This window comes from Helicoverpa armigera, chromosome 7 (genome assembly GCF_030705265.1).
Source record: "Helicoverpa armigera isolate CAAS_96S chromosome 7, ASM3070526v1, whole genome shotgun sequence".
In the NCBI taxonomy this organism is placed as follows: Eukaryota; Metazoa; Arthropoda; class Insecta; order Lepidoptera; family Noctuidae; genus Helicoverpa; species Helicoverpa armigera.
The window spans coordinates 1,985,756-1,998,160 of NC_087126.1; the positions used below are offsets into that span (position 1 = coordinate 1,985,756).

A 12,405-nucleotide genomic window follows, 5' to 3' on the forward strand; every position below is an offset into this window, starting at 1 on the left:
TTTTGAATGTAGTAGCAATTGTTCGGATATATTGTACAGTTTCATCTATTCTGAATCTAACAACATCACACAATAGGATCGGAACATAAAGTTTGACTATCGAGTAACAGGACCAAGAGCTTAACCGCAACATACTTCGATGCTAAGACAGTTGGATTATTGTAGGTAGTTGCTACTTAAGTAACGCTATTAAAATTCACCCCAACTTGTAACCAGACTTTGTTTGTCATAGTTTCTATTGACGATGCGTTTATCCTTTCTTTTTGGATCAATTCAGAAGAATATTTCGGGTATATTGGAAAGCGTGAATTTTTACAATATTTTCCTTACAATGTTGCATTGTACTTATCGTCTAGTCTGTGGTCTAGGGTCTGCCTAACACTGACCTTCACAAAAATGAGATGATCAGTGCTTTTTCACATAGTAGTTCAATTAAGTATACTTAAATATGAAATCTGAAATGTTTTGAAACCTCACGAGTGTGTAAACCCTCATCCGACGAAGAGAAAATAATACATTTTACCATAAAAACAATAGGAAACTGCTGCAAATCAGCCATTTTTGGATGGCGAATGACGTCGATAGAATAGGCTGTTCTTCACCATTCTTATTGTTTTACTGAGAATGAAATGCGGAACAAGAGCCCACCAATAACTGACTTAAACGAACAAATACAGCAAAGTCACTAAGTAACTGACCCCTCTAAAGCAACATATGTAGTTTTACGATTTACAATATGAAAGTTCTGTCTGCAGACTTGATTGGATCGGTTACGTCTGACCAGGCACAGACAAAGCACCATATATTTCATGCGTTACTTTACTACTTCCTCCTGCTTTGTCATTCGATGGAACAACTAAGTGTTCATACACTGTTTTGCTAATATTCTTAAGATGTATGTTAAGATGTAACATAAGGTCCCTCGAGGTATGGATTAAATGGAATAACATCTTCATCATAGACATACCTCATCAATTACTTCATTTTGTCTTCAAATTGTTGAAAATACTTTGGGTAAACCAATTGTGTAGAGCTAATAGATTTTCTTCTTCCAGGTAATTGTTTGGATTCAATTGATTGACTTCACTTATCTTATTCCACTGATGGCTTAACCTCCGGTCGTCTAATTGGAGAATTGACTAGGGAGCGACTTCCTTGTTCTTGTTTGAAGACTATATGAAAAACATCTCCTTTGGCTTGAACTAGATTAAATGATAGTTCACTATCTAAAAAAATGACATTTTATGTATATCCCAAAACTCTAAGACCAGAAAATTATGATATAGCAATTGACAACTATTCAGAGATTTATTATCTTATACATTCCCCGACTTCTATCACTTGCCTTCTCTCATAAATCATTCAATACAAATCTGGTCCATGTCATTTTAGAAGGTCTTCTCAAATTGGCTTCTAGTCTACATACTTCAGTTAACCAAATCAGGTCAGATGTTTATGTCAGCGTCAGTATGCGTGCAAATAGCCTCAATTCTCGTTGCAAATTCTAAACATTTACAAATATTAGACTAAAAGATGACATAGAATTTTCTTAGCCTTGAGTTATGATGTAAGGATTATAGTGGATACAGTTAATAACAAATTACGGAAAAAGCCTTACCAATGAATGAGACATAGAGTAAATAATTGTGATATAAGATGCCTAACTAGTAAAGAAAGAGAAGAAGCATTCTTCCTATGCCCAGAGCTCAGCGATCTGATTCACGAAGGAATGAGTGTTCGCGATATTTTCAGAGAGATGAACACAACACATCTTATTAATACTGATGTAATCATATTTCCGATGCCTTTGAGAATTTGGGATTTGGGTCACTAGGCACTAGGCATTTGATGCGTTAACTGTTATTTTCAGGAACTTCATATTTGACTCAAACTATTTCAAACTCAAACCATTTCTCGTGGATGAAGCATCATACAAAGGGGTTGGATAGTTGATAAAAGTACCTATCTTTGTCTATCTTTCTAAGTTTAAACTTCCAACAAACTTATAGGTAGGTAGAGTTCCATCCAAAAATTAATGCTCACAAAGAAAGAATTTCATAATCTAAAAATCAGCAAACTCCAACACATAACATTCTCCTATCTAAATTAATATCTGACGTCTCACTTCTATCTGTGAAACAGCTGAGCGTTATTACAGATACAATTATAAGCACGATTTCTACCATTAATTCGTACCCAGGCACCGTGAACGTGCGAATCTAGCCGTACATCAAAAGACTGGGTCATCGAGTTCAATTTGCTCTGGTAATTGTAACAATTGCAGGCGTCCTTTGAGCGCGTTTCCTTATTAAATTGGTCCTAATTCGCGCGGTTATGCGTCCGCGCCACCGTGTTCGCTCTCAATATATTGCATAGTGATTGCAGAGTTTGTTGACTCGACTAGTAATAGATATTAGTCTAGATTGTATTTATATACAGTGCTTCAGTTTTTGTTTTGAACACATGCTTGGTTAGCGACGGAAGTTCAATGGCTGGATAGCGGTTGTAAAATCGTTCGTGCTACGGTGCAGTCTGTGTATTTTGTTTACCGTGCTATGGTTTGCCCATCAAAATTATAATTTTGTTTTGAAACAGTGGCATACGTTGGCAATTGTCTAATATTAAAATGACTAGGGTGACGTTAGCGTGAAAAACTGCTGATGAGTATCTATCGTTAATAATCTTATTAGAAACATACTTGCGTCTAGGACTCAAAAAATATAAACATGACGTTCGCCAAAATACTTTTTGTGACAAAACTTTCTAAGGGTCAGCCTAAATATTTTCTTCTCTATTTTCATCATCGACTACAAAATCATTTATAACATGCCAATAACATCGTTTACCATCTATCGCTCCATGCACAACATGTCAACACTTAAGTGTTGCGTGTTGCGTAAACTGGATCACACTGCTGCCATCTTTGCGGTTGTAGGAACGACCTCTCACTTCCCGTCCGTGTCGTAAGGTGGATACTTAGTAGGCTTTACCTGGACTATCATTAGTAGTATTTACTTTTATATGCCTTCAATTAAGTTGTATTTCACCTCCTCAATATACCAGATCGTTGGGTTTAAAATTAGTGTTATTAATTGAAATGTCTCCGTCTTTTGAAATATCTGAAATCATTTTGCAATATTCTTGTAATGGTAGGTCTAAACTAAAGAGTAATCTATATTGTTTTTTCTGCTGTCAACTGTTTCATTACGATACCAACAATTTTTCTTTTTCTTAAAACTTGTCAACCGTTTCATTAGCATACCGTTAGTTTTTCTTCTTCTTAAAATATCCTTCATCGTCTAGCAAATCTTCGTTATTCCCAATATTATTCCCATCTCCCACTACACACCCAATGGTTTCATAGACAGTTTACATCCGATGCATTCCCATCTGTCACTCATAATGACGTTGATGTCACCCATTTGGAGCGTTTCGCGGCCCCGATACTCTTCAAGGGCAGTAGGCCTATTTATAATGATGGTGTCAACGTTTCCGACTATCCCAGTACCTGTATTGGTTCGTGTTGTTCACCCATTAACTAATTGTGTCATAGTGTCGACTGACAGACTGGCCTACTTTAAATTGCCTTACTATTTCTGTTTAGCAGTTAGCACGCGTGTCTACGTCAAATAGCCAGAAAGAATGTTATATTTTTTTCGCATAATTTAATATGTTAAATTAGGGATTTTTATGTCTACCATGGTTAGCTTTAAATTAACTTGTAACTGCCCAACTCTTACTCAAGTTTCCTTTGATGTTAAACTTCTTTAATAAAATTGGCCTAATTTATTCACCACTTCATTATTTTCGGAATATGAAATGTGGCAAGTGTGGACTTAGGTTCAGAATGCGTAGGTATTTTAATCTTCATTGACTATTGAGACACCTGTAGTTCAGTAATATTGTCTTCCTCTATGACATTTAATTATTTTTACCTCCTATAACATTTCGTTTGTAGGTTAAACTAAAATAACCGCAGAATCTCCTACATTTACCAAGGCACATTATAGCATGCTCTAATTACAAACTCGTAACTTTGTTTAAACCCTAAACAAACTCAATCTAACTAATTGTGCACTACACAAAGGCAAAGTTTCATTGTTTACTCTGAGATTACCGGACACACAAACGTTTAATGAGAACATGGCGAAGATTAAAAGACTACTGTTTAATTCCTAGCTGGCCAACGTCCCACATAGTTGTTCACGCACTGCCCTACTTTACGCAGCGTACACTCTTGCACAAACTAATCCATTTCATGATATTATGGAAACAAGAGCAAATGTATTCGATTTACGGCTCACTTGTCTTCGTTAATTCTCGCAGACAATTAGCAGATTTCCAGACTCGCACGACGCACGCACTACACCTAAACAACATTAATTACAACCCCTAGTTAAAATAACGTAACATAAAGTTTTCAATAATAACTTTATCTTGGCACCGCTCCAACTATGCATATTCAATTTACACGTTTTGCATTCCAGAATTCGCAACACGACCCCGACATCGAGAAACCGCACGAATCGATACGAATTACGATAACAAAGAGATCCGTACTCTAGGAGTACGAGGCAAAGACCGCGGACGATCGAGACGTAGTCCCGAATTGTGATAACGAAGCCGGGGACGCCGAAAATATGGCGTCCACCGACACATCGACCACCAGCAGTCAGATATCCGCCGTAGCAGCTGAGGAACACAAGCGTACCGTCGACGAAGCATTCTTGAACAAGATGAAAGGCCTCGTCGAAAGGTTAAGGCTTGAGAACACGACCTTGAAGAAGTCGCTCGACATCGAGCGGAGCGAGGTCCGAGCACTTAAGGCCCGCAATGAGAGCACACTCAGAAACTTAAAGACTGAACACAGAAGGAAAGAAGAATTTCTAGAGAAACAGTTAAGATCCCCCAAACAAGATAAAACATCAGATGGGAATTCAAATGAAAACAAATTAATAGAAATAAAGAAATTAACGATAGAAATTCAGTCTTTAAAGTCAGCGAATAAGGGTCTTCAAGAAAAACTCAAGGTAAGTGATATCAATCAAGCAAACCATTCTTTATTGTTTCTTATGATACTTGTGATACAATATTTCAAAGATAAATACTAAAGTGCTGATTAATTCCCCAATAGCCAACATGTAGAACATTTCTTGAAGATTTTTGATATTCAAAGGCTTTCTGTCTTTATTCTCTATTGCTCCTAGCCGACTGCGATCGGCGTTCAATTCTTCGGTTTTGCTCCAATACTGTAAAATACCTGCTTGAAACAGATGGTGTATTATGTAGTTTAGTCGGTTGAGATAAGGACTTCCATATCGTAGTCCATATACGATAAAACAGGGAAGGGGACAATCAGGAACGGTGTAAAATAGAGGTTTTCCTTTTCGCATATTTGATACTTTTCTGCTCACGTATTGTGAATCAGATTTTCTCAATAAAGTAGCATACTGGTACTCTCTTTTGTCCAGCACCTCTCTAATTTTTTTATCACTGAATGGTACTATACGGTTCTTTATCAATTCATAGTAATCTGTTGAAAGGCTGCTGTTGAAGATCTTTAAATCACGATTGTGTATACCAAATGTTAAATTTGACGCTCCTAATTGAGCCATTGTCTCAATGTCTGGCTTGTAGCGCGGATAGGTTATCGCCGAAGTTATAATGCCCTGGAAAAAACAAGCAGATTAATTGATCAAATAAAAAATATGATAAGTAGCGTAGTAATAAAAATATAGAGGTTGCTTACATCAATGGCGCAGTCGATGATCAAGGAGTAGATGATTATGAGCAATACCAAGCTCCTGAACACTGGACCCATGAAATCAAAATCCATCGTTTGTCTTATGAAACACTTTATGAGATCTATCAACGTGTCTTCAGCTCTTCGTTCGTCATTTAGGTTCAGTAGATTATTTTCTGCTTTTCTTACTAATATCGTTATAGTAATGAAAACAGTGAAGGTAAAGAAAAACAATAGAAGCATCTCCATGGATATCAGATTTATCGTCGTTTTGAATGTCGATTGGGTATCTGATTTCTTGACCAGGAAACATAACTCATCTTGGTCCAAAGGATACGTGGTATCAATATATCCGTAGTAAGTATTTTTGAGAATTCGTGAATTCAATTCTAGGTCAGTGTAGCCATCGATTAGATCAGAGGTAACCCCTGTTGCGGTTCCGTTCTCCAGCAGATCACCAACCGTACTTCCATCCCTCGGAGGCAAGGGATAACAAGACGCATTTAAGAATTTCATAACAGTTTGAGCAAGATACGAGTCACACCGAACTGGTCCAGTTCTATCGGATACATAGACTTTTCTGAAGACGCTTAATCGTAGACCATATCCGTAGAGATTGTTATATTGCTTAGAGAGCAACTTACTTACATCCCTTACATTTGTAATGTCTTTGATTTCTTGAAAGAAGGGATTGTAAGAGTACATCCTCAATCGATCTGTTTTCAATATCAATACCGAATTGGTGACGCTGCTGCTCCAAAGCATTTGAAAATGGTTACTTAGTGCGTGGTAGAAGTAATTGTCTAATTCAAGGACATTCTTTATGACAAAAATGACAGCACTCCTTGGTTTGAAAATGCCGGTTCTCTTTAAGGCAGCGATAACGGTTTCACTTACATCGAGAGACAGGTCGTTTGATGTAACCAAGTAGGCTGTCTCCCCGTGCCTATTGTGCCGTGGTTTCACAAAACTGTTGTTAGAGTACGGACAGCCACTTAGAAGCATGACGTTGTATCCGTAGCCATATTGTTCTGTGTACTTTAGGATTCTGTTTTCAAAGTAAGTGAACTCACAAAATGTTACCGTGAAGTACCATTGGCGGAAGGAGTTGTACATGATGTTCACCACTTCGTAAGCATATTCGGCTTTCAACCACGCGTCCCGGTGATATTCCTTCACTTCTTGAAAGAGGATGCTAGATTCATTAAAGCACAGAGATAGACGGCACATTAAAAGTATAACGAATATTACCAACATTTTGAAGGTTCGCTCTGCAGGGTGTCTGGACGCGAACTGCAAAGTTTAAGGTCATTTCCACATTATCGTGGGGGTTTAAATCATTATCGGTTGTGCCATCATCTATTGTGTGTTTAATAGAAGCATGTCAATTACTGGGTTGGAAAATATTGTCGTTTAATATTGTGTAGTTATTCCGTACTGCTGGGGTTGCTAACGATGTCTGCTCATTAGCCGCGTACAGTTATGACACGTACTGAAGAAGCAAGGCCAGGCTAGAGGAAAATAGATAGTAAAATTTTAATTAGTTCGGTGACTTCATCTTGAGAAAGCCGTTGATCGTACTGATAACCAGAAGTTATTAGTTCTACGACTCATTTTACTTCGACGTAGAGTTTTCATATTTTTGCAGGGGTATTTAAGTCCCGTTGTTTGCATTGCCTCATTAAGGCATATGTCATACTGCAATAGACAAGCTGATTGGGATCTCTTATCTAATTGAGTGATGTAACCACTTTGATGCATGTTTGGACTATTTTTTCCACACTGTTTATCTTTCTGTCTCTTTTATAAAACATCCATCATTGAAGCTTCGTTTAGCCATATTTCCTGTAGCTACTGATTTTCAAGGAAACTGTGTCGGTTTTCTTTTGGAATTGGTTTACTAATTATTTGTATTTTTACTATGAATCATGTATTTTGTAATCGTCAGGTCGCGCAGGCGGCGGAGTGCGCTCGCGCGGCCGAGCTGCGCGCGCAAGCGGCCAAGCACAGCGCGCTCGAACAGGCCGCGCGGAGAGACGCACGCGCACAGTGCCATAAACTGGTCAGTATACCTGAATTACTTACTAATTGAATAATTGCGTTGTAGGACTTAATGAATTATGAATTAGATTTACGTTCGGTCCAAAGATTTTATCCGTTGATTTGGTTGCTGTGGATAGAATTGACTATACTCCTACACATGTACTGATAAATTCCTATCTCAAGTAAGCAAAACAACAGATAGGTGAAAGGTCTTTAGACATAGTTCAAATTATGGGAAAGTATAAAAAGGATAGTTCATAGTCTGATGTATAGTTGTGAACATTTTGCGATAAAACGGTTAGAATTATTATTTGAAGAAGAATACCAGGAAGGCATAAAATGCTGGTGCTATGTTCTTTAAGTTTTACCAGACTTTTGTGTGTTAAAGTGATAGCTGATAGGTAAGTAGTAATTTGAATACATAATTTAATCAATAATCGCACAACCCTTTCAGAACGTACGCAGCTTGATGAAATTAAGTTATGTACGCAATGGCAATAGGCAAATTAGGTAGGTATCGAATATTGCACGTAGATATCGATTTACACAATCGATACATATTTTATCCTGTTGGTCATCGAGTATGATAATACATTACTGGTGATTGCATTCGTTTAATGGTATACTTAGCAATAGCTGTCATTACTTTTATTGGAGCGTACACTTTGAATATTTATTATACCTTAGTAAACAATTTATACAGTGAAACTTTACTTCATAGTTACAAAGTCGTATGCATAATTTTTGGATTGTGGCAATTGTGGTAAGGACTTTCTAAAATTTTGGTTTAAAGATGGTGGTTTTTATAGTGCAAAGAGGCTTTTTCTCATTACGAGAATATAAAGCTAACCCAACAAAGATCCGATTAGAAAAAATACTTCAGTATTAAATTGACAACATTATTGAGGAAGATTTATTAATTTAAGTATACTTTTTATTCACTTTTCCTCAGCGTTAGGGGGTATTTGTATTAAATCCGACGTACTATAACACTTTTGTGTCCTATCCTCAATTTTAATCCTACTATAATATTATAAACGCGAAAGTTTGTATGTATGGATGTATGGATGTATGGATGTTTGTTACTCTTTCACGCAAAAACTACTGAATGGATTTTAATGAAACTTTACAATAATATAGCTTATACATCAGAATAACACATAGGCTACAATTTGTAAACATATTGTTCGAAATACTAAACCTGCGCAGACGAAGTCGCGGGCACCAGCTAGTATAACAATAATGCTAAAACAACAATAGTCTCTGTGGATGAAACCCGACCGATGCGTTGCGGATCAAATAACCATAAGAACAGTAGAACTAAGATTATTTTAAACTAACATTTACAGTTTGAAAACCACAAATAATTTTGAACTTTAACGCTCCCACATAAAACATATTTTACGATGTGGACTAGAAAGATGAGTTCTAGCTTTGTAGGTGTGGTTTGTGTCAATTCTGGGTTATTATTATACTGAATTAATTTGGCCTATTTTCCCCTTACGAATTCATTATGTGATATAGGTACCTAACTTTATTTATGTTACAGAAATTCGGAGTAAAAATGTTAAACCAATGTGTACACGATATTGTAACATTATATATCAAACGACCCTGTTTCTTAAATGACCTAATTTAATTAGGCAAATACGCTAATAATCTAATTAATAACTAAAATGTTAGGTCAGAATAGCAAGCAACGACGCCTTGACGTAATGTAATAGCAACGCAGTTCGTGCACATCGTGCTATTTCGTCGACGGTAGGCGCTTTATTATAGAACATTCTTTACGTTTTAGATGGTTTGTAATGAGTAGTTTTTAAGCGTTATATTAATTTTGTTTATTCTTTACAGCTGGAGGAAATTAAATCGAAAGAGAGGGTGATACTACAACTGAAGCGAGAAGCAGCGCGGACGGCAGTCATTCAACAAAATGATCAGGTACCTATGTCCTGATATTTCATTAGGCGCTTAATTAACGAAACGAGTACAATTCAGACCATGAAAGGACACAATTAAGTTATAACAAAACGTATAAGCGCTAAGCAACATATATATTATTATATAAGAGTATCTTTCGACATAATGAAATAATACCAAAATGATATACTTTAATTGGCATCAAATCAGATCACAGATTTGATAAAGGATAAATTTGAAAAGATGTTTCATATATAAATCTTACGGCAGCTCAAAAGCCTGGGTTAAATGTAGATAACATTAAAGAGTTAGTGCATATAAGCGGTATAATTGTTATTCTTGTCTTGTGAACATTTTACGATTCCCACTAACGAGCCGGGTGGTTTTTCTCGGAATACTACTGAACTTGAAACTTAATGACGCTGCATATTAATATGATATGGAAGCATACTTAGGTACATGGCCGTACACGCGAACTGAGGCTTTTAAAATATTAAAGAAAATAATGTAATTTTAGGAATATACTAGTTTAGCATGCTATACCCATGACGGGGAAGACTAGAAATTAGGATTACATTAGCACATGATTTACCAAAAAATCAAAGAATATCAAAAGCCACTCAGTAATTCTTCACAAGCTCTCTAAGCTAAAGTGTTTGTTTCATCGATAATGGATGATAAATAGCTTTGTTTGACCTAAATAATGTAGAGAAGACTCAGGCAGGCGTTTTAGATCGGCAGAAAGAACATAATGTTAACTTCTAAATATATAAAACTAAAAGGTGACTGACTGACATAGTGATCTATCAACGCACAGCTGAAACCACTGGACGGATCGGGCTGAAATTTGGCATGCAGGTAGATGTTATGACGTAGGCATCCGCTAAGAAAGGATTTTGATCAATTCTACCCCCAAGGGGATAAAATAGGGGATGAAAGTTTGTATGAAACTTTGTCAATTTTAAACCGATCGGACTGAGACTTTGCATGCATAAAGCTACTATGGCGTAGGCAACTCTTAAGAAAGGATTTTGATAAATTCCATCCCTAAGGGGATAAAATAGGGGATGAAAGTTTGTATACATCTTCTTAGATTTGTACACGCTAATCTTCCGAACCACTGAACGGATTTCAATGATTTTTTCTTTGTTGTATCAGTATTAAGCCTGGTCAACATATAGGCTATAATTTATCTTCGAAACTTGAAGACCTGATGCAGAACTCCAACAGACCAACAAAACTATAAGAGATACAAAAATGGTGCCATGGCAAAAATTGTTTCATGTGATGAGCATTTTCAGCTGAGATAATAAATTTTAAGATCTGGAACACCTGATGTGGAACCCCAAGAGCCCAGCTTCTCTATACCATATACAGGTATGACGTTTTAGCAAAAGTTGTTCAATTTGATAAGCACTTTCTATTGACTTACACAAATTGAAGATCTAAAACACCTGATGTGGAACTCCAGGGCCCAGCTAGACTATAGCATATAGAGGTATGACGTTTTAGAAAAAGTTGTTCAATCTGATAAGCACTCTCTGTTGACTTATAAAAATTGAACCACACCTACACCTGATGTGGAACTCCAGGAGCCCAGCTAGAACCATGACGGGGTAGGTCTCACGCCTCTGGTTTGGCTTGGCCGTCCAGAGTGGAGTCGCTAGAGCAGGATTAGTAGCCCTGCTCGGAGGGTAGGTGCCTCATGGTAAGCCCAGGGAGCGCGTAATCTGCGTTTAAAGTCCACCGAGGTATCCTCACCCTTCAGCTCATACTTGAGAGATTGGTTCTCTACCCACTAAACCACCACGACTTCCACTAAGTCACCACGACTTTGTCATCTATTTAATGTTTTTTTACGTAATAATACTTGTGTAATATTTTTGCCACACACAAATGCGGACTAATTAGAATCACTACTTTTATCCCTATGGTCACGTCTATTGCGGTTCAGTTCTCAGCGTTTTGTTTAATCTGCTGTGCTTTTGCTGTTAAAGTACAAAAATTAAGTATATAGAACGTTTCTCTTCGGTCCCTTAAAATTCAATATCAGACTATTCAGATCTTTGATTTTGCTGACCCCGTAGTCGCTGGCATAAGGGACAGGATCCGCGTACGAAGTCGCGGGCAGAAACTAGTATTACATATTTATACTGCCTTTTTTAAAAGTGAATGATGATTTCATTTTGCTGATTAGTAGACCTATTTTATAATTCTCGCTGAAATGATACAGGAAGCGGCTAGTTCCTTAATTTACCCCTTAATTAAGCTGCCTCATTTTTTTATAGTCCCAATACCGAAAGTATTCCCGTGGGAATTATCGAGCCGATGCCAGTAGCCGCGGGCAAGTCAGCTCTAAAATGCTCGTATTAAGGCATCGGACTTTCCTTTAGGTGGCAGTAATAATAACCATTATATGACATTAGTGAGACGAAGCCAATGGGTTGTAATATTAAGAATCGGGACGGCTGTTTATACATAATGCGGAATCCTGACATAAAGTAAAGATGGTTCAAAGGTATAGTTAAGTATGCTTGAGTCTATGTTTTAGTCAATGATATCCTATAAGAATATCTTAAGCAGGTTTTTATTAAGTACACACTTTTATTAGAAGTTGTGAGGGACAGTAAAATGATCTTAGCGTCAAATTAATTATTTTTTAAATTAAATTAAATCTTTTTTAAATTAAATTAAATTTT

General features: G+C 36.9%; 2 protein-coding genes across 4 annotated transcripts in view; one reads left to right on the forward strand and one right to left on the reverse strand.

The window, feature by feature from the left end:
• Nucleotides 1-12,405, forward strand: part of LOC110382218 (axoneme-associated protein mst101(2)) — a 120,709-nt gene that overhangs the window by 7,588 nt on the left and 100,716 nt on the right. For 2 of the 3 annotated variants that reach the window (XM_064035560.1, XM_064035559.1), the window contains exons 2-4: nt 4,488-5,030; nt 7,692-7,805; nt 9,641-9,727. In XM_064035560.1, coding sequence (XP_063891630.1) covers nt 4,641-5,030; nt 7,692-7,805; nt 9,641-9,727 — 591 coding nt within the window. In that variant the 5' untranslated portion in view covers nt 4,488-4,640. The remainder of the gene's footprint in view (nt 1-4,487; nt 5,031-7,691; nt 7,806-9,640; nt 9,728-12,405) is intronic. The other variant, XM_049847562.2, reaches the window with a different exon arrangement.
• On the reverse strand, nt 5,061-7,000 carry LOC135117131 (uncharacterized). Its single transcript, XM_064035595.1, has 2 exons — nt 5,750-7,000; nt 5,061-5,669 (listed from the first exon to the last, which is right to left on the reverse strand). Exons 1-2 carry the CDS (start codon nt 6,998-7,000, stop codon nt 5,061-5,063), a joined length of 1,860 nt encoding a protein of 619 aa, XP_063891665.1.